The following is a 26142-nucleotide window of genomic DNA, read 5'->3' as shown; positions in this document are numbered from 1 at the left end:
CACACCGGCTTCCGTAGCCCCTCAGCGGAGACCCCGCGGCGGTAACCGTTTGATTGACATAGGGAAGAAAAAGACAAGATCGGATTACAAGATGGCGGTCTCTGGATGATAGTGAAGAGGCCGTCGTAGTTGTTGTGTTTTCAACGGTGAATTGTACAGTTAGCTAGCTAGAAATCTGGCATTCTGCGGGGAAAATAATCATCGTAATATGCTCGTGAATTAGCTTTACGGTTTAGCACATTATTGCAAAACATGCGGGTAGAAACAAGTTCGGGGATAAGAAAATAGCTAGCCACTAGTTCACTATTTCAAATAGTTGCCTAGCTAACGTTAGATTGTTAGCTTTTCCGCTCAAGGTAACCATGTCGGATACTCGGCGGCGTGTGAAAGTATATACGCTGAATGAAGACCGACAGTGGGACGATAGGGGCACAGGGCATGTCTCGTCTACCTTTGTCGAACGACTGAAGGGAATATCATTATTAGTTCGGGCCGAATCCGACGGTGAGTTGTTAGCTAACATCTTATTAGCAGATGGTCAGATAGCTCGTCGCATATGTTTGTTTTGTTCGTAACGCAGCCATCTAGTTGGCTGGTAACATTAACTAACAGGCCGCAAATTCAATAAATCAACATTGCTAACTACTTTGTGAACAATCGGCGACTGTACCTAACGTTAAACCACCAACTGAACTAGCTAGCTAACGTTAGTAGCGTAACGTTAAAGTAACTACTGCCGGTGTGAGTTAGTTATTCTAGCCATCACACTATTGCTAATGCTAGTTGGCTACCGTTAGCTAGCTAATGGTATCTATTTACCGTTAGTTGGGTAACAAATTTCAACGTTTACTTGTATTAACACTAGCTAATGATATTGTTGGTTTGGCTTGAAGATCAAATGCAAATCAGCAAAACAAATTCCTTTAGGTAGCTCGTTATCTAATTAACGTTAGCTATAAACGAATCAATAAACAGTTAACGTTAACTAGCATTATTTACTCAAACCAGCTTGTTAGCTAACTAACCTAGTTGGATGGCTAGCTAGCCAATGCTTGGAAGTGTGGTTTAACTGACTTTCTCTGTAATCCTGTTTTCCTTTCAATTGTTTGTTTATAGTTATTTTGGTACAGTAGCTAGTTAACCCTCGGTACAGTTTAAAAGTACTATATCCAGCAGGTTAACTAACGTTACCTGGTCCAATGTTAGTCAGCTGGTTAGGTAATTAACGTTAACCAGCTAGTAAACTCACTTGGCTTACTCGGTAATGAATAAAGGGACATTTGCTTGCCAGCCAAAAACATACACATTATGTAAGCTAATTTATGGGTAGTTGTCCTTGTTTACATGCACAGTTCATGTCAGTAAAAGTGTGGTGTTCAGGTTTCAGCAGTAAGACTGACACTTAGTTACAACATCCGTATTATTTGAAAAACATGTTCTTTCACACCCATGTGACTGAATTATCCCGTTCTGTATTATCATTTTGCAAACATTTAGGCATCCACTAGTTATTTCAGTAAGGTAGTGGGTAGCTAACTAAATTCCCATTTGTCTTTTAGGCTCACTTCTTCTGGAGTCTAAAATCAGCCCAAATACTGCATATCAGAAACAACAAGTGAGTATTCTGCCTCTATAATGGGTAGGTTAGCGTTTTTTGTCATTAGTCTTGTTCTGGAGGCAGCTGTGCAGCGGGCACTAGCTGGCACAGCCACAGTAATACAATCTGATTTGAAAGCTAACCTTAACCACACTGCTAACTCTAATGCCTAACCTTGACCAAAAAGCAAATGTTTGCTTTCAGGAATTTTTACAACAGCAAATTTTGACTTTGCAGCTGACCTAAGGGGAAATCGCTCAGTTCTGCCTCCTGGACAAAGCTCATGACAATATGTCAACCTGTCTATAATGGACTGCTGTGTGTACAGTGCCTTCTAAGTGTTCATACCGCTTGACTTATTCCAGCCTGAATTCAAAAAAGCATGAAGTATATATTTGTCTCACCCATCTACACACAATATTCCATGATGACAAAGTGAAAACATGTTTTTAGAAAAATCTAATTTACGGAAGTCAATATACACTGCTCAAAAAATAAAGGGAACACTAACACATCCTAGATCTGAATGAATGAAATAATCTTAATAAATATTTTTTTCTTTACATAGTTGAATGTGCTGACAACAAAATCACACAAAAATAATCAATGGAAATCCAATTTATCAACCCATGGAGGTCTGGATTTGGAGTCACACTCAAAATTAACGTGGAAAACCACACTACAGGCTGATCCAACTTTGATGTAATGTCCTTAAAACAAGTCAAAATGAGGCTCAGTAGTGTGTGTGTGGCCTCCACGTGCCTGTATGACCTCCCTACAACGCCTGGGCATGCTCCTGATGTGGTGGCGGATGGTCTCCTGAGGGATCTCCTCCCAGACCTGGACTAAAGCATCCGCCAACTCCTGGACACTCTGTGGTGCAACGTGGCGTTGGTGGATGGAGCGAGACATGATGTCCCAGATGTGCTCAATTGGATTCAGGTCTGGGGAACGGGCTGGCCAGTCCATAGCATCAATGCCTTCCTCTTGCAGGAACTGCTGACACACTCCAGCCACATGAGGTCTAGCATTGTCTTGCATTAGGAGGAACCCAGGGCCAACCGCACCAGCATATGGTCTCACAAGGGGTCTGAGGATCTCATCTCGGTACCACATGGAGGGCTGTACGGCCCCCCAAAGAAATGCCACCCCACACCATGACTGACCCACCGCCAAACCAGTCATGCTGTAGGATGTTGCAAGCAGCAGAACGTTCTCCACGGCGTCTCCAGACTCTGTCACATCTGTCACGTGCTCAGTGTGAACCTGCTTTCATCTGTGAAGAGCACAGGGCGCCAGTGGCGAATTTGCCAATCTTGGTGTTCTCTGGCAAATGCCAAATGTCCTGCACGGTGTTGGGCTGTAAGCACAACCCCCACCTGTGGACGTCGGGCCCTCATACCACCCTCATGGAGTCTGTTTCTGACCGTTTGAGCAGACACATGCACATTTGTGGCCTGCTGGAGGTCATCTTGCAGGGCTCTGGCAGTGCTCCTCCTTGCACAAAGGCGGAGGTAGCGGTCCTGCTGCTGGGTTGTTGCCCTCCTACGGCCTCCTCCACGTCTCCTGATGTACTGACCTGTATCCTGGTAGCGCCTCCATGCTCTGGACACTACGCTGACAGACACGGCAAACCTTCTTGCCACAGCTCGCATTGATGTGCCATCCTGGATGAGCTGCACTACCTGAGCCACTTGTGTGGGTTGTAGACTCCGTTTCATGCTACCACTAGAGTGAAAGCACCGCCAGCATTCAAAAGTGACCAAAACATCAGCCAGGAAGTATAGGAACTGAGAAGTGGTCTGTGGTCACCACCTGCAGAACCACTCCTTTATTGGGGGTGTCTTGCTAATTGCCTATAATTTCCACCTGTTGTCTATTCCATTTGCACAACAGCATGTGGAATTTATTGTCAGTGTTGCTTCCTAAGTGGACAGTTTGATTTCACAGAAGTGTGCTTGACTTGGAGTTACATTATGTTGTTTAAGTGTTCCCTTTATTTTTTGGAGCAGTGTATGTTAGAATCAACTTTGGCAGAAATTACAGATGTGACTGGGTAAATCTCTAAGAGCTTTACACATCTTGATTGTGCAATATTTGCGGATAATTTTCTAGATTCTTCAAGCTCTGTTACATGGGTTGTTGATCATTGCTAGACAACCATTTAAGTCTTGCCATTTTCAAGCAGATTTAAGTCAAAACTGTAACTTGGGAACATCTACTGTCTTCTTGCTAAGCAACTCGTGTAGATTTGGCCTATTGTAAAGTGAATTAGTCTCCCAGTGTCTGGTGTAAAGCAGACTGAACAAGGGTTTTCTCTATGATTTTGGCTGTGCTTAGCTGTTTATTTTTATCCAGAAAAACTCACCAGTCCTTAACTATTATGAGCACACCCATAACATGATGCAGCCACCACTATGCTTGAAAATATGGAGACTGGTACTCAGTAATGTGTTCTATTGGATTGCCCCAAACACACAACTTTAGATTCAAGATAAAAAGTAAATTGCTTTGCTGTTTTTTTTCTGTATTACTTTAGTGTCTTGTTGCAAACAGGATGCATGTTTTGGGATATATTTTTCTGGACCGGGGCGTAGGCCTGATCTTTATTTAATCCCTTTTTAAATTCAGGCTGTAACAAAATGTGGAAAAAGTAAAGGTGTGTGAATACTTTCTGAAGGCACTTCAGTGTTTTCTTTGCTCTGTGGGTCCATTTCTAAAAGTTTTAATGTCACGTGCAAAATGACAGTGAAATGCTTTGATTGCAAGCTCCAAACCCAACAATGAGGTAAGCCTAATCATTATCAATGTAGCGCTAAAAATAAGGTAGAACAAAAACACACAAGAAAATAAGCTATATACAGGGTTATTTACAATGTGTAGGAGTGATAAAGGTAGATATCTATATGGGTTAGTTGACTAGGTATCAGCATGTATGATAAAACAGAGGAGCAGCGGTGTAAATTATGGTGTGTGTGTAGTCAGTATAAATTAGTGTGTAATAAAGGTCGGCCGATTAATCGGAATGGCTGATTTAATTAGGGCTGATTTTCAAGTTTTCATAACAATCGGCAATCGGCATTTTTGGACACCGATTATGGCCGATTTACATTTCACTCCACGAGGAGACTGCGTGGCAGCCTGACTACCTGTTATGCGAGTGCAGCAAGGAGCCATGGTAAGGTGCTAGCTAGCATTAAACTTATTTGTAAAAAAATAAAAAAAATCTTAACATAATCACTAGTTAACTACACATGGTTGATGATATTACTAGTTCATCTAGCTTGTCCTGTGTTGCATATAATGGATGCGGTGCCTGTTAATTTATCATTGAATCATAACCTACTTCGCCAAACGGGTGATTTAACAAGCGCATTCGCAAAAAAAGCACAGTCGTTGCACCAATGTACCTAACCATAAACATCAATGCCTTTCTTAAAATCAATACACAAGTATATATTTTTATACCTGCATATTTAGTTAATATTGCCTGCTAACATGAATTTCTTTTAACTAGGGAAATTGTCACTTCTCTTGCGTTCTGTGCAAGCAGAGTCAGGGTATATGCAGCAGTTTGGGCCACCTGGCTCGTTGCGAACTGTGTGAAGACCATTTCTTCCTAACAAAGACCGTAATTAATTAGCCAGAATTGTACATAATTATGACATAACATTGAAGCTTGTGCAATGTAACAGCAATATTTAGACTTTGGGATGCCACCCGTTAAATAAAATACGGAACGGTTCCGTATTTCACTAAAAGAATAAACGTTTTGTTTTCGAAATGATAGTTTCCGGATTTGACCATATTGACCTAAGGCTCGTATTTCTGTGTGTTATTATAATTAAGTCTATGATTTGATATTTGATAGAGCAGTGGTAGGCATCAGCAGGCTCGTAAGCATTCATTCAAACTTTACTGCGTTTGGCAGCAGCTCTTAGCAATGCTTGAAACACAGCGCTGTTTATGACTTCAAGCCTATCAACTCCTGAGATTAGGCTGGCAATACTAAAGTACCTATTAGAACATCCAATAGTCAAAGGTCTATGACATACAAATGGTATAGAGAGAAATAGTCCTATAATAACTACAACCTAAAACTTATTACCTGGGAATATTGAAGACTCATGTTAAAAGGAACCACCAGCTTTCATATGTTCTGAGCAAGCTTTTTTACATGGCACATATTGCACTTTTACTTTCTTCTCGAACACTTTGTTTTTGCATTATTTAAACCAAATTGAACATGTTTCATTATTTATTTGAGACTAAATTGATTTTATTGATGTATTTTAACTTAATATAATAAGTGTTCATTCAGTATTGTTGTAAGTGTCATTATTACAAATATATATTTATTTATATATATTTATTTAATCGGTATCGGCTTTTTTGGTCCTCCAATCGGTATCGGCGTTGAAAAATCATAATCGGTCGACCTCTAGTGTGTTGAGTCCCAATAGTGTACACCGAGACGGTGCAAAAATGCACGTGTCAACTCATTCTGTGTAGCCATTTTGTTAGCAATTTAGCAGTCTTATGGCTTGGGGATCGAAGCGGTTCAGGAGCCTGTTGGTGTCGGACTTATTGCACCAGTACCGCTTGCCGTGTGGAAGCAGAGAGTAGTCTATGGCTCGGCCCTATGTATCTAAAGAATTCTGCAAGTGTACAGTTGCAGTTAATTTGACACAAATGGTTATTTATTTTTTATTTTTTACATTGTTAAGCAAAGACCAGATTTACAAATCTCATGTTATGAAAATGTTTTTTTCTACTTAATCATGAATGTTTTTTCCCCTCTCAGGACACCCTGATTGTGTGGTCGGAAGCAGAGAACTATGATCTGGCCCTGAGTTTTCAGGAAAAAGCTGGCTGCGATGAAATCTGGGAAAAGATATGTCAGGTATAGTACTGTGTTTATACGGGTTTGTAAGTCAGTGTAAGGTTTATGATACACTACTATGCTGTTTAGTTTTTTATTGTCTCTTACAAAACTTACCCATTTAATAATTAAGTATAGAATATCATGTTAGTGAATTTTCTCCTTAGCGATACGGGACTATAGTCTTTCTCTCAGTAGTTCTTACATGTGGCCCTGTGTCTAATTTCCTCCCCAGGTGCAAGGGAAAGACCCTGCGCTGGAGATCACCCAGGACCCCATCGATGAGTCTGAGGAGGAGCGCTTCGAGGAGATGCCAGAGACCAGTCACCTGGTGGAGCTGCCTCCATGCGAGCTGGCCCGGCTGGAGGAGATTGCTGACCTTGTGACCTCTGTCCTGTCCTCGCCCATCCGCCGGGAGAAGCTGGCCCTGGCCCTTATGAGCGAAGGCTACATGAAGAAGCTGCTGCAGCTCTTCCAGGTGTGTGAGGACCTCGACAACCGGGAGGGACTACACCACCTGTATGAGATTGTACGTGGAGTGTTGTTCCTCAACAAGGCGGCTCTATTCGAGGTCATGTTCTCAGACGACTGTATCATGGATGTGGTTGGCTGTCTGGAGTTTGATCCGTCGCTGGTGCAGCCTAAAAAGCACCGGGAGTTCCTCACCAAGACGGCCAAGTTCAAGGAGGTAATCCCCATCACGGACTCAGAGCTGCGGCAGAAGATCCACCAGACGTACCGGGTGCAGTACATCCAGGACATCATCCTGCCCACACCTTCTGTCTTCGAGGAGAACTTCCTTTCCACCCTCACATCCTTTATTTTCTTCAACAAGGTGGAGATAGTCAGCATGCTGCAGGTGAGTTACTGCAAACCGACAGAACCCTCAAAAAATGTTCTCTTCGATTTTGCCGTTCTTGACAAGAAATGGAGTGTAAGCAAATCCGTTTGTGTTGTCTGAACTGCCTCTTCAGCTCTGGTGTTTTCAGTTTAACAGATTACATTTTAGTGTGTTAAGTGACGGTAATAAAGCACAATCACTGAACTTAACTCACTACATATCACAAACTTTCACACCATTGTCAATGTAGATGATAATGTTGTTTTTCTGCTGGTGGTTTTATTTTCCTGTGAAAGTATGAAACATCCCCACCCATCTTCAGATCTGAACATCAATTGTAATCATTACGTATATGTGATATTCTGCTGTTGTCATCAACCTGGAAAGGATTAACTTTATGAATGTATTTTATTTAACAGTAATAGAATGTCATGTAATGTGATATGTTCATGCCACTTTTGTCTTCAGTATTGTAAATCAATGCTTGTGACTTCTCTAAGGATTATATTCTATATCAAACTGTTTGTCTTTGTCTCTATTGTTGAAAGGGTTTGTAGTTGATAGGTTGTCTTCAATTTTAATCAAGGTATCTAATCTGAAATCAATAAGCCCTGACGTTTCTTTGATCTCACATTAACAACAATGAGGTTGTGGTGTGATTTACATTTAAGTTCCCTTGTTGGCACTTCGCAGTATAATTATACAAGTTTAAAATTTCAAGAGGGATTTGGTTAGGGCTGTGACAGTCATGCAATTTTGGATGATGGTTATTTGTCAGTAAAATGACCACGGTCACTGTTTCATAATCGTACAAATGGCAAAGAGAAATAAAACTTTTATATACACTGCATGTATGTGCACACCTGCTCATCGAACATCTCATGGCCATTAATATGGAGTTGGTCCCCGCTTTGCTCCTATAGCAACCTCCACTCTTCTGGGAAGGCTTTCCACTAGATGTTGGAACATTGCTGCAGAGACTTGCATTCATTCAGCCACGAGCATTAGTGAGGTCAGACACTGATGTTGGGCAATTAGGCCGGGCTCACAGTCGGCATTCCAATTGATCCCAAAGGTGTTCAATGGGGTTGAGGTCAGGGCAAAGGTCCTGTATGTGAGAGCAAAAACCAAGCCATGAGGTCGAAGGAATTGTCCGTAGAGCTCCGAGATAGGATCGTGTCGAGGCACAGATCTGGTCAAGGGTACCAACAAATGTCTGCAGCTTTGAAGGTCGCCAAGAACACAGTGGCCTCCATTCTTAAATGGAAGACGTTTGGAACCACAAAGGCACTTCCTAGAGCTGGCTGCCTGGCCAAACCGCAATCGGGGGACAGGGGCCTTGGTCAGGCAGGTGACCAAGAACCCTATGGTCACTCTGACAGAGCTCCAGAGTTCCTCTGTGGAGATGGGAGGACCTTCCAGAAGGACAACCATCTCTGCAGCACTCCAACATTCAGGACTTTATGGTAGAGTGGCCAGACGGAAGCCACTCCTCAGTAAAAGGCACATGACAGCCCGCTTGGAGTTTGCCAAAAGGTACCTAAATGACTCTCACCATGAAAAACAAGATTCTCTAGTCTGATGAAACCAACAGAACTGTTTGACCTGAATGCCAAGCGTCACGTACGGAGGAAATCTGGCACCATCCCTACGGTGAAGCTTGGTGGTGGCAGCCTCATGCTATGGGGATGTTTTTCAGCGGCAAGGCCTGGGAGTTTAGTCAGGATCAAGGAAAAGATGAACTGAGCAACGTACAGAGATCCTTGATGAAAACCTGCTCCAGAGCGCTCAAGACCTACTGGGGTGAAGGTCCTGACTAGTTTCCCAGTCATCTTATGTGTATACTGTATTCTATTCTACTGTATCTTAGTCAATGCCCAATCAAATATTTGTCTAAATTCCATAATTGTACTTTTAGATGTGTGTATTGTTGTGAATTGTTAGATGCTACTGCACTGTTGGAGCTAGGAACACAAGCATTTTGCTTCACCTGCAATAACAGCTGCTAAATATGTGTGTATGACCAATAAAATTGGATTTGAAGGATCACCTTCCAACAGGACAACTACCCTAAATACACAGCCAAGACAGCGCAGGAGTAGCTTCGGGACAATTCTCAATGTCCTTGAATGGAAGGGGGTCTGAATACTTTCCGAATGCACTGTGTGTGTATGTACAGTACTAGTCAAAAGTTTGGACACACCTTCTCATTCAAGGGTTTTTATTACTATTTTCTACATTGTGAAGACATCAAAACTATGAAATAACACATGGAGTCATGTAGTAACCAAAGTGTTAAACAAATCAAAATATATTAGATTATTCGAAGTAGTCACCTTTTTGCCTTGAGGACACACACTTTGCATTTTCTCAACCAGCGTCATGAGGTAGTCACAATTAACAATTGTGCCTTGTTAATTTGAGGAATTTCTTTCCATCTTAATGCGTTTCGACCAATCGGTTGTGTTGTGACAAGGTAGGGGTGGTACGCAGAAGATAGCCCTATTTGGTAAAAGACCAAGTCCATATTATACAAGAACAGCTCAAATAAGCAAAGAGAAACCACAGTCCATTACTTTAAGACATGAAGATCAGTCAATACAGAACATTTCAAGAACTTTGAAAGTTTCTTCAAGTGCAGTCGCAAAAACCATCAAGCGCTATGATGAAACTGGCTCTCATGAGGACCGCCACAAGAAAGGAAGACCCGGAGTTACTTCTGCTGCAGAAGATAGGTTCATTAGAGTTTACTGCACCTCAGAAATTGCATCCCAAATAAATGCTTCACGGAGTTCAAGTAACAGACACATCTCAACATCAACTGTTCAGAGGAGACTGCGTAAATCAGGCCTTCATGGTCGAATTGCTGCAATGAAACCACTACTAAAGAACACCAATAATAAGAGTCTTGCTTGGGCCAAGAAACACGAGCAATGGACATTAGATCGGTGGAATTCTGATCTTTGCTCCAATTAGTCCAAATTTGAGATTTTTGGTTCCTCTTAACCCATGTCTTTGTGAGACGCAGAGTAGGTGAACGGATGATCTCCGCATGTGTGGTTCCGTGAAGCATGGAGGAGGTGATGCTGTCAGTAGCTTCGGGACAGGGTCCTGAGTCCATGTTACCACGGAGACGGTCTCAACCATGTTGGCTGCAGCCATCTTCAGTCAGCTGTTTGTTCCACAACACTTCTTAAACTGGCAATTTGTCTCCTTTCGTCTCTCCTTTCACATCGAACCACCAATATAAAACATGCTTACTTTTACTGCTTTTGGCTAAGGTTTGTCGACTTCATAATGAAGTACGTAAAGTCCTGGTGCTTTTTCAACATGACCACAAACTGCGATTCAGTATGTTTTTGTAAACTTTTTATCCCTGCCTTGCACTACAGGAGGATGAGAAGTTCCTAACTGAAGTCTTTGCACAGCTAACGGATGAAGCAACAGAAGACGGTAAAAGGCGGGAACTAGTAAGTTGAATGATCAACTCGCTTAATTAAAAGCATGCACATACTAAGCTTTAATGCCATGAAGGTTTCAGTGACATACTGTCCTCTGTTTTCCTTCCTCTTCACAGGTGAACTTTTTCAAAGAATTTTGTGCTTTTTCACAAACCTTGCAACCGCAAAATAGAGATGCTTTCTTCAAGACTCTGGCGAATCTAGGCATTCTTCCTGCTCTTGAAATAGTCATGGTATGAATGGTTTTACTATTGTATGCATGTGCATATTAAATGTCAAACAGTTTTTGCATATTTTCCTTGACATTTTGTATGCGTTTTGATGTGGCAAAGTTCTCTTGATCCCTTGAATGTGAAATGCCATCTCAACTTCAAGGGCTGCATCTTGGAAGCACGTCAAAATAAGTTAATTCATTTAAATGTAACAGTATGTCTCTAACCCTGAATTTAAAGGTATTAAGTCAGTCCAGATTGCACTAGGCTCCTGAGCCCCTAAAGCAGGGGTGTCAAACTCATTCCATGGAGGGCCTAGTGTCTGCTGGTTTTTGTTTTTTTCATAACAGAGGTGGAAAAAGTACTCAATTGTCATACTTGAGTAAAAGTAAAGATACCTTATTATAAAATGACTCAAGTAAAAGTAACACAGTAAAATATGTTTAGACTTTTACTCAAGTAGTATCTGATTTTCAATGTACAGTGGTGGAAAAAGTACTCAATTGTCATAGTGAAGGAAGAAGTACAAGTAAATGCTATCCATCAAATTCCTTATATTTAGCAAACCAGACAGCACAATTTCCTTTACTTTTTTTGACAGCCGGGGGCACACTCAAACACTCAGACATAATTTACAAATGAATTATTTGTGTTTAGTGAGTCTACCAGATCAGAGGCAGTAGGGATGACCAGGGATGTTCTCTTGATAAGTGTTTGAATTTGACCTTTTTCCTTATACTGCTAAGCATTCAAATTGTAATTAGTACTTTTGGGTGTCAGGGAAAATGAATGGAGTAAAAAGTACATAATTTTCTTTAGGAATGTAGTGAAGTAAAAGTAGTCAATTATAAAGTACCGATACCCCCCAAAAATGACTTAAATACTTTAAAGTACTACTTAAGTACCTTACACCACGGCTTAATAATCATTGACCTTAATTCATCAATCAAGTCCAAGGGAGGAGTGAAAACCCGCAGACACTGCCCCCAGTGGAATGAGTTTGACACATGTGCCCTAAAGAAACACATTGATGGTGCTGAATGAGTTATTAGTTTGAGCACACTATCAGTGTGTGTCTCACTGTCTCCACAGGGTATGGACGACCTGCAGGTGAGGGCTGCAGCCACAGATATCTTCTCCTATCTGGTGGAGTTCAGCCCCTCCATGGTCCGGGAGTTTGTTATGCAGGAGCCACAGCAGACTGATGATGTAAGTATAGCATCAACCTTGTCATATAACTAGGTCTACATGACATGTGACACTGGTGGACAAATTTCTCTGCCACATCTAGGTGCCACATGGAGCTGTGACTACGTAAATAAAGGCAAGATTATTTACCCAGTAAAATGTTACTTGTACGGTGGCTTGCGAAAGTATTCATCCCCCTTGGCATTTTTCCTATTTTGTTGCCTTTCAACCTGGAATTAAAATAGATTTTTTTGGGGGGGGGTTTGTATCATTTGATTTACACAACATGCCTACCACTTTGAAGATGCAAAATATTTTTTATTGTGAACAAACAAGAAATAAGAACTTGAGCGTGCATAACTATTAACCCCCCCAAAGTCAATACTTTGTAGAGCCAACTTTAGCAGAAATTATAACTGCAAGTCTCTTGGGGTATGCCTCTATAATCTTGGCACATCTAGCCACTGGGATTTTTGCCCATTCTTCAAGGCAAAACTGCTCCAGCTCCTTCAAGTTGGATGGGTTCTGCTGGTGTACAGAAATATTTAAGTCATACCACAGATTCTCAATTGGATTGAGGTCTGGGCTTTGATTAGGCCAATCTAAGACATTTAAATGTTTCCCCTTAAACCACTCGTGTTGCTTTAGCAGTACGCTTAGGGTCATTGTCCTGCTGGAAGGTGAACCTCCGTCCTAGTCTCAAATCTTTGAAGACTGAAACAGGTTTCCCTCAAGAATTTCCCGCCAGTCCCTGCCGATGGAAAAACATCCCCACAGCATGATGCTGCCAGCACCATGCTTCACTGTGGGGGTAGTGTTCTCGGGGTGATGAGAGGTGTTGGGTTTGTGCCAGACATGGCGTTTTCCTTGATGGCCAAAAAGTTACATTTTAGTCTCATCTGACCAGAGTACCTTCCTCCATGTGTTTGGGGAGTTTCCCACATGTCTTTTGGCAAACACCAAACATGTTTGCTTATTTTTTTTGGGCCACTCTGTCGTAAAGCCCAGCTCTGTGGAGTGTAGGGCTTAAAGTGGTCCTATGGACAGATACTCCAATCTCCGCTGTGGAGCTTTGCAGCTCCTTCAGGGTTATCTTTGGTCTCTTTGTTGCCTCTCTGATTAATGCCCTCCTTGCCTGGTCCGTGAGTTTTGGTGGGTGGCCTTCCCTCGACAGGTTTGTTGTGGTGCCCTATTCTTTCCATTTTTTAAATAATGGATATAAGGGTGCTCGTGGGATGTTCAAAGTTTGATATTTTTTTATAACCCAACCCTGATCTGTACTTCTCTACAACTTTGTCCCTGACCTGTTTGGAGAGCTCCTTGGTCGTCATAGTGCCGCTTGCTTGGTGGTGCCCCTTGCTTAGTGGTGTTGCAGACTCTGGGGCCTTTCAGAACAGGTGTATATCTACTGAAATCATGTGACAGGTTATGTGACACTTAGATTGCACACAGGTGGACTTTATTTAACTAATTATGTGACTTCTGAATGTAATTGGTTGCACCCGATCTTATCTAGGGGCTTCATAGCAAAGGGGGTGATGCACACACCACTTTTCGGTTTTACATTTTTTTGAATTTCTTTGAAACATGTTATTTTTTTCACTTCACTAATTTGGACTATTTTGTGTATGTCCATTAAATGAAATCCATATAAAAATATATTTAAATTACAGGTTGTAGTGCAACAAAATAGGAAGAAGGCCAAGGGGGTGAATACTTTTGCAAGGCACTGTAAAATGCTCATTGAACTGTTCCTTATAATAGGTGTATTGTTTACTGAAGCATATATATTTCAGATCTTTTTCAGTGATTAGATGTTTAGGATGTTCAAGGTTTTCTGTAGGTGTTGCCGCTCAATGTTCCTCGCTGTGTGCATTAGGATGTGCTGCTGATCAACGTGGTGATAAAGCAGATGATCTGTGACTCGGACCCTGAGTTGGGGGGTGCTGTGCAGCTTATGGGGCTTCTACGCACATTGATCGACCCAGAGAACATGCTGGCCCCCACCAATGTAAGACCCTGTCCGATCTCTCTTTCTCTCTCACTCACTCACTCACTCACTCACTCACTCACTCACTCACTCACTCACTCACTCACTCACTCACTCACTCACTCACTCACACACAGTTCTGTCATAACACTGGGTGTAATGGTTATTGTACAAGAATACAGAATTATACCAAACTTTCATACATTTTAAAGAACTCTGCAATATGTCAGCATCACTGTCTAATCTACTTCTTACTTTGAATCCCATTAGAAAACAGAGAAGACTGAGTTCCTCAGCTTCTTCTACAAGTACTGCATGCAGGTCCTCACAGTCCCTCTATTGGCCAGCACTGTAGATGAGAAGAACTGTAAAGGTGAGCGGGGGGACCCTTTGATCTAAATGGATGTATGCATTGTGTGTATGGTCTCATGTCGTGCTTGAATGGGTGTGTTTAGGTCCAGCTGTATGTGGATATGCATGGCTTTATGTTGGACAGTATAATGGCGCCGGATGGGCCCCTGACCAGTTGTTTTTTTTAGCTTTGTTTGCGCTGATCCTAACTTGTTTTCATACCTAATATTTGGCCATTTCATATGACCGAAAAGAGCTTCTGGACATGAAAACAAAGATTACTAACCTTGATTTGGATGAGGACTTCTATTTCAACCAATCGGTTGTGAAGGACATAACGCTCATCCCAGACCAGGCCCAAATCCCCATAACTCGGAGGAGGTGGAAGCAGCGACTATAGAGGTCGGCGTTTGGGATATCTAACCTGACTGCGACGGCGAGTGGACAAGTCGCCATTACCCTCCGTTCTATTGACAAATGTGCAATCATTGGAAAATAAACTGGATGAGTGCAGTTCAAGACTATTCTATCAGCGTGATCTGAACTGTGATATGCTATGTTTCACCGAGTCGTGGCTGAACAAGAACATGGAAAATATAAATCGAGCTGGTTTTTCTTTTCATTGGCAGGACAAAACGGCTGCATCCGCTAAGCTGAGGAGAGGGGGTGTATGTCTCTTTGTCAACAAGTTGGTCCCCGATCTCTAATATTAAGGAAGTCTTGAGGTTCTGCTCGCCTGAGTTAGAATAGCTCATGATAAACTGTAGACCCCACTATTTACCAAGAGTTTTACTATATTTTTCATAGCTGTCTATTTACTACCACAAACTGATGCTGGCAAGAACACCGCACTCAACGAGATGTGTAGCACCATAAGCAAAAAAGACAACACAAAAAATTCTCGCCCTGATGCGACGCTCCTAGTAACCGGGGATTTTAATGCAGAGAAACTGAAATTAGTTTTACCTCATTCCTACCAGCATGTCTCCTGTGCAACTAGAGGCAAAAAAAAAACTCTGCATCACCTCTACTCTACACAAAGAAAACTCTCCCTTGCCCTCCATTTGGCTAATCTGACCATAACTCCATCCTCTAAATTCCTGCTTACAAGCAAAAACTCAAACAGGAAGTACCAGTGATGTGCTCAATACGGAAGTGGTCCGATGAAGCGGGCGCTAAGCTACAGGACTGTTTTGTTAGCACAGATTGGAATATGTTCCGGGATTCATCTGATGGCATTGAGTTGACCACATCAGTCACTGGATTCATTAAGAAGGGCATCGACAACGTAGTCCCCACAGTGACTGTACGTACATGCACTATACAGTACCAGTCAAAAGTTTGGACACCTACTCATTCCAGGGTTTTTCTTAATTTTTTATTTATTTTTACTATTTTCTACATTGTAGAATAATAATGAAGACATAAACTATGAAATAACACAGAATCATGTAGTAACCAAAAAAGTGTTAAACAAATCCAAATATCATCCATTCACCTACTCTGCGTCTCACAAAGACACGGCAGTTGGAACCAAAAATCTCAAATTTGGACTCATCAGACCAATGGACAGATTTCCACCGGTCTAATGTCCATTGCTCCTGTTTCTTGGCCCAATCAAGTCTCTTCTTATTGCTATCCTTTTAGTGTTTTTTTGTTGTTGCAGCAATTAGAACATGAAGGCCTGATTCACGCAGTCTCCTCTGAACAGTTGATGTTGAGATGTGTCTGTTACTTGAACTCTAAAGCATTTATTTGGGATGCAATTTCAGAAGCTGCTAACTCTAATGAACCTATCCTCTGCAGCAGAGGTAACTCTGTCTTCCTTTCCTGTGGCAGTCCTCATTAGAGCCAGTTTCATCATGGCGCGTGATGGTTTTTGCGACTGCACTCGAAGAAACTTTCAAAGTTATTGAAATGTTCCGTATTGACTGACCTTCATGTCTTAAAGTAATGGACTGTGGTTTCTCTTTGCTTATTTGAGCTGCTCTTGCCATAATATGGACTTGGTATTTTACCAAATAGGGCTATCTTTTGTATTCTACCCACAACACAACTGATTGGCTCAAATGCATTAAGATGGAAAGAAATTCCTCAAATTAACTTTTAACAAGGCACACCTGTTAGTTGAAATGCATTCCAGGTGACTACCTCATGAAGCTAGTTGAGAGAATGCAAAGAGTTTGCAAAGCTGTCATCAACGCAAAGGGTGGCTACTTGAAGAATATTAAATATAAAACACATTTTGATTTTTAACACTTTTTTTGGTTACTACAATGTTTTCATATGTGTTATTTCATAGTTTTGATGTCTTCACTATTATACAATGTAGAAAACAGTACAAATAAAGAATCACTGGAATGAGTAGGTGTTTAAACTTTTGGCTGGTACTGTATATACAAAAGTATGTGGACACCCTTTCAATTTAATGTATTCAGCTTTTTCAGACACACCGTTGCTGGCAGGGGGATACAATTGAGCACACAGCCATGCAATCTCCATAGACAAACATTGGCAGTAGAATGGCCTTACTGAAGAGCTCAGTGACTATCAACGTGTCACCGTCACAGGATGCCTCCTTTCCAACAAGTCAGTTTGTCAAATTTCTGTTTTGCTAGAGCTGCCCTGGTCTACTGTAAGTGCTGTTTTTGTGAATTGGGAATGTCTAGGAGCGACGACGGCTCAGCCGCGAAGTGGTAGGCCACATAAGTTCACAGAATGGGACCGCTGAGTGCTGTAGCGTGTAAAAATAGCCTGTCCTCGGTTGCAACACTGACTACAGAGTTCCAAACTGCCCCTGGAAGCAGTGACAGCACAAGAACTGTTCGTCAGGAGCTTTATGAAATTGATTTCCATTGCTGAGCAGGCGCACACAAGCCTAAGATCACCTTGTGCAATGCCGAGTGTAGGCTACAGTGGTGGAAAATAGTTTTCTGGAGTGATGAATCGTGCTTTACCATCTGGCAGTCCGACGGACGAAGCCAGGAGAACGCTACCTGCCCCAATGCACAGTGCCAACTGTGTAAAGTTTGGTGGAGAAATAATGGTCTGGGGCTGTTTTTCATGGTTTGGGCTAGGCCCAAATTGTAACAATACAGCATACAATGACATTCTAGACGATACTGTGCTTCCAACGTTGTGGCAATAGTTTGGGTAAAGCACTTTCCTGTTTCAGCATGATAATGCCCCCGTTTTCAAAGTGTTGTCCATACAAAAATGGTTTGTCCAGATTGGTGTTGATCTTGACTGGCATGCACAGAGCTCTGACCTCAACCCCATCGAACACCTTTGGGATGAATTGGAATGCTGACTGCAAAGCCAGGCCTTATCGCCCAACATCAGTGCCCAACCTCACTAATGCTCGCTATGGCTGAATGGAAGCAAGTCTCCGCAGCAATGTTCCAACATCTAGTGGAAAGCCTTCCCAGAATATTGGAGGCTATTATTGCAGCAAAGGGGGGACCAACTCCATATTAATGCCCATGCTTTTGGAATGATATGTTCGACGTGCAGGTGTCCACATACTTTCGGTCATGTAGTGTATCCTAAATAGTAGCCATGGATTACAGGTAACATCCTCACTTAGCTAAAGGCAACAGCTGCCGCTTTCACGTAGCGGGACACAAATCCGGAAGCTTATGAATTTCTTTCCCTGTTACACCCTCCGATGAACCATCAAACAGGCAGTGTCAATACAGGACTAAGATCAAATCCTACAACCCTGGCTCTGGTAGTCGTCCGATGTGGCAGGGTTTGCAAACGATCACAGATGAAATAGGTAAACCCAGCAGCAAGCTGCCCAGTGACGCAAGCCTACCAGACGAGCTAAATGCCTTTTTATGCTTTCTTCGAGGCAAGCAACAGTGAACCGCCACACCGGCGGTCACAAGTCATGATGGCAGTCAAATTCCACGTGACTGTTTAGTCACGGTAATTAGGCATTTTCAAGCTCTGATGATGCTGATGGTCATTAGTAGTCTACCAAACTTGCTTACTAACTGGTACTCAGCACTCTATTGTCTTGCCAAGTTGAATAAAAAATTAACTCTTGACATTTTAATACAAATGTCATGGAAAATCTAATTAAACACTTCATGGGCGCTCTTGTTGAGTAATATTTCTATAGGCTATGCTATTGCATGAGAACAGAGTTTTGATGACCTCTATTAAAAAGAGGATCCCATCAGCTTTCTATAGACTTGGCCTACAGAAATGATTTTAAGCACATTGCTTCTCTTTGCAACAGGAGTATATTCTACCTGGCTGGCATGAATATGAACCACGGGAAAAGTGTCCTCCATTCGCTATCTAAGTGCATAGGTGACACCCCCGCCCCTGTTTCGAGACAGATGCACGATAATGGTCCATTCTAAATAAAAACAAATTTCAAACATTTATCTAAATACAAGATTAAATCAACAACAGTCTATTGGGTGACAATATTAGCCTATCACTTGTGAATGATGCCCAGCTTGTGTGCAGTAAGGCAAGAAACTGCGCATGCCTTTTTTTGCGACTTTTTCAAATCAGAGTCGCATTCAGAAAGTATTCAGACCCCTTGACTTTTTCCACATTTTTCTACGTTACAGCCTTACTCTAAAATGGATCAAATAAAATGTTTTTACCAATCTACGCACAATACCCCATAATGACAAAGCGGAAACAGGTTCTTAGATATTTTAGCAAAAAAAATAAAAGATACCTTATTTACATAAGTATTCAGACCCTTTGCTTTTAGACTTGAAATTGAGCACAGGCGCATCCTGTTTCCATTGATCATCCTTGATGTTTCTACGACTTGATTGGAGTCCACCTGTGGTAAATTCAATTGATTGGACATGATTTGGAAAGGCACACAACTGTCTATATAAGGTCCAACAGTTGGCAGTGCATGTCACAGCAAAAACCCAAGCCATGAGGTCGAAGGACTTGTCTGTAGAGCTCCAAGACAGGATTGTTTCGAGGCACAGATCTGGGGAAGGGTACCAACATTTTTTCGCAGCATTGAAGGTCCCCAAGAACACAGTGGCCTCCATCACTCTTAAATGGATGATGTTTGGAACCACCAAGATTCTTCCTAGAGCTGGCTGCCCGGGCAAACTGAGCAATTGGGGGAGAAGGGCCTTGGTCAGGTAGGTGACCAAGAACCCGATGGTCACCCTGACAGAGCTCCAGAGTTCCTCTGTGGAGATGGGAGAACCTTCCAGAAGGACAACCATCACTCCAACAATCAAGCCTTTGTGGTAGAGTGGCCAGACGGAAGCCACTCCTCAGTAAAAGGCACGTCAGCCCGCTTGGAGTTTGCCAAAAGGCACTTAAAGGATTCTCAGACCATGCGAAATAAGATTCTCTGGTCTGATGAAACCAAGATTGAACTCTATGGCCCTAATGGCAAGTGTCACATCTGGAGGAAACCTGGCACCATCCCTATGGTGAAGCATGGTGGTGACAGCATGATTATGTGGGGATGATTTTCAGTGGCAAGAACTGGGAGACTAGTCAGGATTGAAGCGAAGATGAACAGAGCAAAGTACAGAAAGATCCTTGATAACCTGCTCCAGAGCACTCAGGACTTCAGACTGGGGCGAAGGTTCACCTTCCAACAGGACAACGACCCTAAGCACACAGCCAAGACAGCACAGGAGTGGCTTCCGGACAAGTCTCTGAATGGCCCAGCCAGAGCCCGGACTTGAACCCGATCGAACATCTCTGGCGAGACCTGAAAATAACTGTGCAGCAACGCTCCCCATCCAACCTGACAGAGCTTGAGAAGAATGGGAGGAACTCCCCAAATACAGGTGTGCCAAGCTTGTAGCATCATACCCAAGAAGACATGAGGCTGTAATCGCTGCCAAAGGTGCTTCAACAAAGTACTGGGTAAACGGTCTGAATACTAATGTAAATGTGATATTTATTTTTATGTGCAATGGTTTCAAAAAATGTTTTTTGCTTTGTCATTATGGGGTAATGGGTGGATCTTTAGGGATAAAAAAAAAAGTCTGTAATGTAACAAAAGTCAAGGGGTCTGAATACTTCCCAACTGCACTGTATGTTTTTGTTAAGGTTTGTATCACAACCTAAGTGGCCAAATAACTTCTTAAACTTAAGCACATGAATCCGCTTTACTACGGGTGTAGAGCCTAACTGGTATACATACGCAGAGCATGAGTTTCAAGTCTTGGAAAGATAATTTTCACTATCAAAATGCACCTTTTTATAATCAAAGCGTTACATGGATAATCACAATTGTGGTCACCTTTTGAGAAGTGTTTTCCCACTAATTGATTGCATTTTGGAATATTCTGCGCTTATACTGCTGTGTGCTCATTGCTGCACTTATAATGTGAAGAAATAGCCTTATAGTTTCTCAACATTTTAAGCTAAATGTTCTGAGCTGTTGCGTCAGCCTCTTTGCTTAAAGGTTTTTTTTATGCTTGTGGTTGTATCAATTTGGGATCTATCGCATCCCACAACTGTCCCAGATTGTTTGTAATATTTATTTCTGGCATAGAATAGGTCAACTTTTGTACTATGGGGGTTAGTAGATTGACATAGGCTAGTGCTTTTGCTGTTCGTTAGGCCTACTCATCTTGTTGGCTGATGAAAAGTAAATGTGGACAATTCTCCCTATATCTTCAATATGCGACTCCGAATTGGATAAGGATGCGTATGGTTGCGTCCCCAATGTGTCTGTCTTCACTTGAGGCCTGTGAGAATGACCGAATTGCGTGACAGGCATTGGCTAATAAGAAATTAGCTTTCTGAGGGAGCTGAATAGGTGCTTCTGAGCATGCAGCCAGGAGAAGGGTATTCTAATTAATTATTATATTTAGCCCAAGGGCACAACGGCCACTAGCCACAAAATGCATGGATTTTTGTAGGGGGCATTACCGCCACACAAAGGGGATGCAGCCGGGAAATTCGAGGCATTATCAAGTGCTTGTCAAATTGGGAATGAGACTGATGAAGTGTGTGCAGCAGAGCTCTTGCCTTTCGTGCAACTTTTTTCAAATCATCACCAGTCGCATCATGCAGCCATAGAATTTATTAAAAATCAAAACGTATAGCCCAAAGTTTGCATCACAACTAAAGTTATATTAGTAACTCTAAATTAAGCATATAGAAGGACCTGTTTCTTTGTTAACCGCTCAACACAACATTTCTTTATTGAGCAATGTTCAATTGTTTTCTTCATACTATAAAATAATGCCACAGAATTCTAACCAAATATTGTCTGCTAAATGATTTAGTGTAGCCCACAGCTATTCTGTTCTTCTGAAAGACTACATTTTCTTCATGTTTCTTTTGACCTGTCTAAAATAATGGATTTATTAGACTTTTTAAAATGTAGACGTTCCAAATGTCGTCATCAGTGGTTTGTAGGCTATGCATGGAAGCCAGGAGATGCTAAATGTGTTTGTCAATTTAACGGTCAATTACCGTGAGACCTGCAGTTATTTGCTTGACAATCACCGGCTGACTACATTTCATGACCGCCACAGCCCTAGGTAGGCCTGATCACTGATGACGATGAGATGTCAGTGGTGCCAAGACAACAACCTCTCCCTCAACGTCAGCGAGACAAGGGCGCTGATCGTGGACTACAGGAAAAGTGGAGACGGTCGAGAGCTTCAAGTTCCTCGGTGTCCACATCACTAAGGACCTATCATGGTCCAAACACACCAACACAGTCATGAAGAGGGCACGACAACGTCTCTTCCCCCTCAGGAGGCTGAAAAGATTTGGCATGGGCCCTCAGATCCTCAAAAAGTTCAGCTGCACCATTGAAAGCATCTGGTACTGCTTGGTATGGCAAATGCTTGGCATACAACACTGGGGCCCAGCTCCCTGCCATCCAGGACCTCTAAACCAGGTGGTGTCAGAGGAAGGCCCTAAAAGTTGTCAGACTCCAGCTACCCATGTGACTGTTCTCTGCTACCGCGCGGCAAGTGGTACCGGAGTGCCAAGTCTGGGACCAAAAGGCTCCTGATTGGCTTCTAACCCAAAGCCATACGACTGCTGAACAGTTAAACGGCTACCCGGTCATTCTGCTTTTCACCCTCCTACCTACATGTACATAGTACTTCAAACAATCACCTAACCAAACCTACATGTACATATTGCTTCAATCTTTCTCCCCAACTACTTCATATCCCAGTACACTGACTTGGTACCAGTACTCCTTGTATATAGCCTGTATATATCCTCGTTATTGTTATTTTATTGTGTTACTATTTATTTTATGTCTTTGTTAGTTTTATTTTTAACTGCATTGTTGAGAAAGGGTTTGTAAGTAAGCATTTCACAGTAAAGCCTGCACTTGTTGTATTTGGCGCATGTGACAAATACAATTCTATTCGATTTCGACAGGCCATGATGTCTTTGTTGAGATCTGTGTTGTGTTAAAGACTTGTGCATTTGTAAGACTGATATTTATTGCCTTTACTGTGTCTTCCAGATCTGCAAGAGGGGTCCACCAAGATCAACCCAGTGTGTCCTGGTATGTAATCATACATTGATACTCCCAATCATAATTCTCATTTATAAAAGTGTCTCTTTCCCTATTGTAAATGCATGTTTGTGTCTTTCAGATAATTTCCAGACAGCCCAACTCCTGGCTTTGATACTGGAGCTGCTGACATTCTGTGTAGAGCACCACACATATCACATAAAGACCTACATTATGAACAAGGACCTGCTGCGACGAGTTCTGGTGCTAATGAACTCTAAACACACCTTCCTTGCGCTGTGTGAGTCACTGGGAAACACTACGGAGGGGATATGGGTGTTAGAATAGGGGGAGCACCAAGTATTGACATAAACATTCTGTATGTCAGTCGACTGAATTTGTTTATTCATAATTTAATGATTTGATGAAGCACATCACGATAAAACCCAAACGTTTGGACCCTTGGCTCCTGGGTGGAGCCTAATCATTGATATAACTTAAATGTATAGCTTGTGGTGTAAGTCGTTGCAATATGGAGTTTCCTCAACTCCTTTTTTCAAGGTGTGGATTGTACTGATTTGTTATGTCTTTTAACAGGTGCTCTGCGCTTCATGAGGAGGATAATTGGGCAGAAGGATGAGTACTACAACCGCTACATTGTCAAAGGGAACCTGTTTGAGCCAGTCATCAACACTCTGCTGGACAATGGAACTAGATACAACCTCCTAAACTCAGCCATCATTGAACTCTTTGAGTTCATCAAAGTGGTATGCCCATATTCACCTTTTAACATGTCTGTTTACCATTTTACCACACGTATACACCCTAATATCTATCTATCTCTATAGGAGGATATCAAGTCCCTCATAGCACACATTATAGACAACTACTACAAAGCACTTGAATCCATTGAATACGTCCAGACTTTTAAGGGCTTGAAGGGCAGATATGAGCAGGAGAAGGACCGACAGACTCTGAGACTTAACAGGTAAGGCATCATCTCCCACAGACATGGACAACTAGAATAGAGTGGAGAAGTTGATTTGTGGTTTGTTTCAGCCAAAGAGGATAGCATATCATTTAATAGTAGTTTGTGTTGAGCAGAGTAACTTCAGCAGTGTTGCATTGTCGAGTGACTTAAAACATTTTATTGGTTATTTACCTAAAGCCTGTTAAAAGTAGTCTTGATGTTATTCAAGCAGATATCGTAGGGATGCCCGAACGCTGGACGAGGATGAGGAAATGTGGTTCAATGAAGATGAAGATGATGATGGAGAGGCTATTGAGAAAAGCAGGCCTGAGGAAGAGTTCCCAGAGAGCTATGGAAAGTATATGGAAGCAAAAAAAGGTAAGTGCCTCCACTCTGCTCAGTGTGTGTGTGCGCGTGTGTGTGTTCAACCCCACAACATGTGGAATGGTATGTTCACCCTATGTATTTCCATCTCTTTGCAGTTAAAGAGAGTGACAACAAAGAGAGCTTCCCAAAGCGGACCCCAACTGGCAGCTTTAAGTTTACCTTCTCTCATTCTGCAGGGGCTGCCAACGGAACCAACGGTGCCAACTGCAAGCCAGCCACCTCGCCCACCTCTGCCGCCAGTCCCAACGGCTCCCCAGCCATGTCGGCAGCGCCACCCGCCACCACGGTAGTCAAGGTGAGCTTTCCCTGTCAACTGCCATTCTAGTTGCCAAGGTGAGCCATATCCTCTTTCTACCTGTCAATCTGTAGTAAAATGCCCCATCTGCCTGCCACCCCAGTAGTCAAAATTATCCAAACCTCAGGGTTTAGTCACTTGAGTTCTGTGACCTGTGTTCTTGTTGACAGACTGCGATGGTCGGCCTTGTAGACTACCCTGACGATGAAGACGAGGAGGACGAAGATGAAGAGCAGTCCCCACGGAAACGGCCCCGTCTGGGCTCATAAGCCAGTGAAGTCCCCTGGTCTTGGTCCGCTGTGCCACTGTCACAGTCCACTGGACAGAGACCACTCCCGCCATCCTACCCTCCCAGCCTGCTCCTACGCCCCCCTACCTGGCCTGTGGACCAGAGAGGTTGATCAGTGCCAAGGTTTCCCTGATGCTCCGGCAGGGACGCAGCACTTCACGCAAACCTCAGCCGCTCTACAAAAGGGGGAGCAGGGGCTAACGGGAGAGCCAGTCAGGCTAGCAGGACTAGCCGCTTAGTAATGGAAGCTTGATTGGCTGACCCCATAGAACTGTTAATTTGGGTTGGGTGGAGAGAACTAGGCAAAATGAGGGTTAACAAAAAAAAACTAACCAACAGAAAACAAAGTTGCTTAGTTCCGAGGAGCAGGACTCAACAGTCGAAGCTGGGGCTGCTTTGCCGAGGCTCACACACACCTACATCAGCCAGGAGTCCTGTATTCATGAGTTTATTAAAAGTACTGTACAGTTATTTTTATTTTGAATAATTTGCCCCTTAAGTGATTTTAAAAGGGTAGAGCTATACCTGCCAATGTATTGCTTTTGCACAAATGGTGGGATCACTGTTCACCCTTTTAATTCAATTATTTGATTCATTGTATAAAGCAAAAGTTGCAATGCTGGTTTTAAAATAACATGTATTAAACGGCAGTAAAGTCATTTTTGCAGCCCACTGAGAATGTCTAAAGTCTGTGTGTATTCAGTGGCTTTGACTTCCTGTGGCTCCCAGAGGTGTCTTTGTTAAGAGAAGTAATTTTTTCAGCAGATATGTGTATCCTTTTTTTATTTTTAAATAGACACAAGCCCTTCTCATACTAGTGTTCCAGTTCAGTACTCATGGATTGAGTTGAATTTGTTGCTAGTACAGTCCCTGTGGGTCAGAGCATATTTAAATCCTAAATTGCAGCAGTGGTGGTTTAGGCCGGCTACTGCCATTTTATATAGACATTCCTAATGACGGATGAAGTGTGAGATGTCAGGGAAAGCATTTCAGTCTGAGTACGTACAACAGCTGAGTGCCCAAATGTAACCATTTCAAATATGTCTAGATCGTGTAGGTTTGTCTCCATGAACATCTTGGACAAGTGCATTTACTACCACTATCTCCATTCTAAACATTTGATACGTTTTCAGATTGTGACCCTGGCATTGTGTGAATCTAGCTTTATTTTAATCTGGAGAGGAGTTGAATTTAACCAATGATTTATATTTTACACTAGATGGCTGTGTT

General features: G+C 42.4%; 1 protein-coding gene across 7 annotated transcripts; it reads left to right on the top strand.

Moving 5' to 3' along the window:
• Nucleotides 1–34: 34 nt before the first annotated feature.
• Nucleotides 35–25599, top strand: smek2 (SMEK homolog 2, suppressor of mek1 (Dictyostelium)). Of its 7 annotated transcripts, XM_014201270.3 has the most exons (17): nt 36–504; nt 1560–1615; nt 6402–6500; nt 6715–7338; nt 10713–10790; nt 10898–11014; nt 12086–12202; nt 14061–14192; nt 14442–14544; nt 22981–23022; nt 23114–23272; nt 23569–23738; nt 23820–23959; nt 24174–24319; nt 24424–24593; nt 24629–24661; nt 24794–25599. In XM_014201270.3, exons 1-17 carry the CDS (start codon nt 363–365, stop codon nt 24890–24892), a joined length of 2427 nt encoding a protein of 808 aa, XP_014056745.1. In that variant the 5' UTR covers nt 36–362; the 3' UTR covers nt 24893–25599.
• Nucleotides 25600–26142: the final 543 nt, after the last annotated feature.

The sequence above is a fragment of the Salmo salar genome, chromosome 01 (assembly GCF_965601325.2).
Source record: "Salmo salar chromosome 01, fSalSal1, whole genome shotgun sequence".
NCBI classification, from domain to species: Eukaryota; Metazoa; Chordata; class Actinopteri; order Salmoniformes; family Salmonidae; genus Salmo; species Salmo salar.
This window is presented reverse-complemented; position numbering and strand designations above follow the sequence as displayed.

What these genes read in the sequence shown, in the direction of transcription:
- smek2 (XM_014201270.3), top strand. Translation starts at nt 363, where the DNA reads ATGTCGGATACTCGGCGGCGTGTGAAAGTATATACGCTGAATGAAGAC. An exon ending in ACGGTAAAAGGCGGGAACTA is followed by an intron (nt 10,791 to 10,897) that starts GTAAGTTGAATG and finishes TCCTCTTCACAG; the next exon opens with GTGAACTTTTTCAAAGAATT. An exon ending in CAGACTCTGAGACTTAACAG is followed by an intron (nt 23,960 to 24,173) that starts GTAAGGCATCAT and finishes TTATTCAAGCAG; the next exon opens with ATATCGTAGGGATGCCCGAA.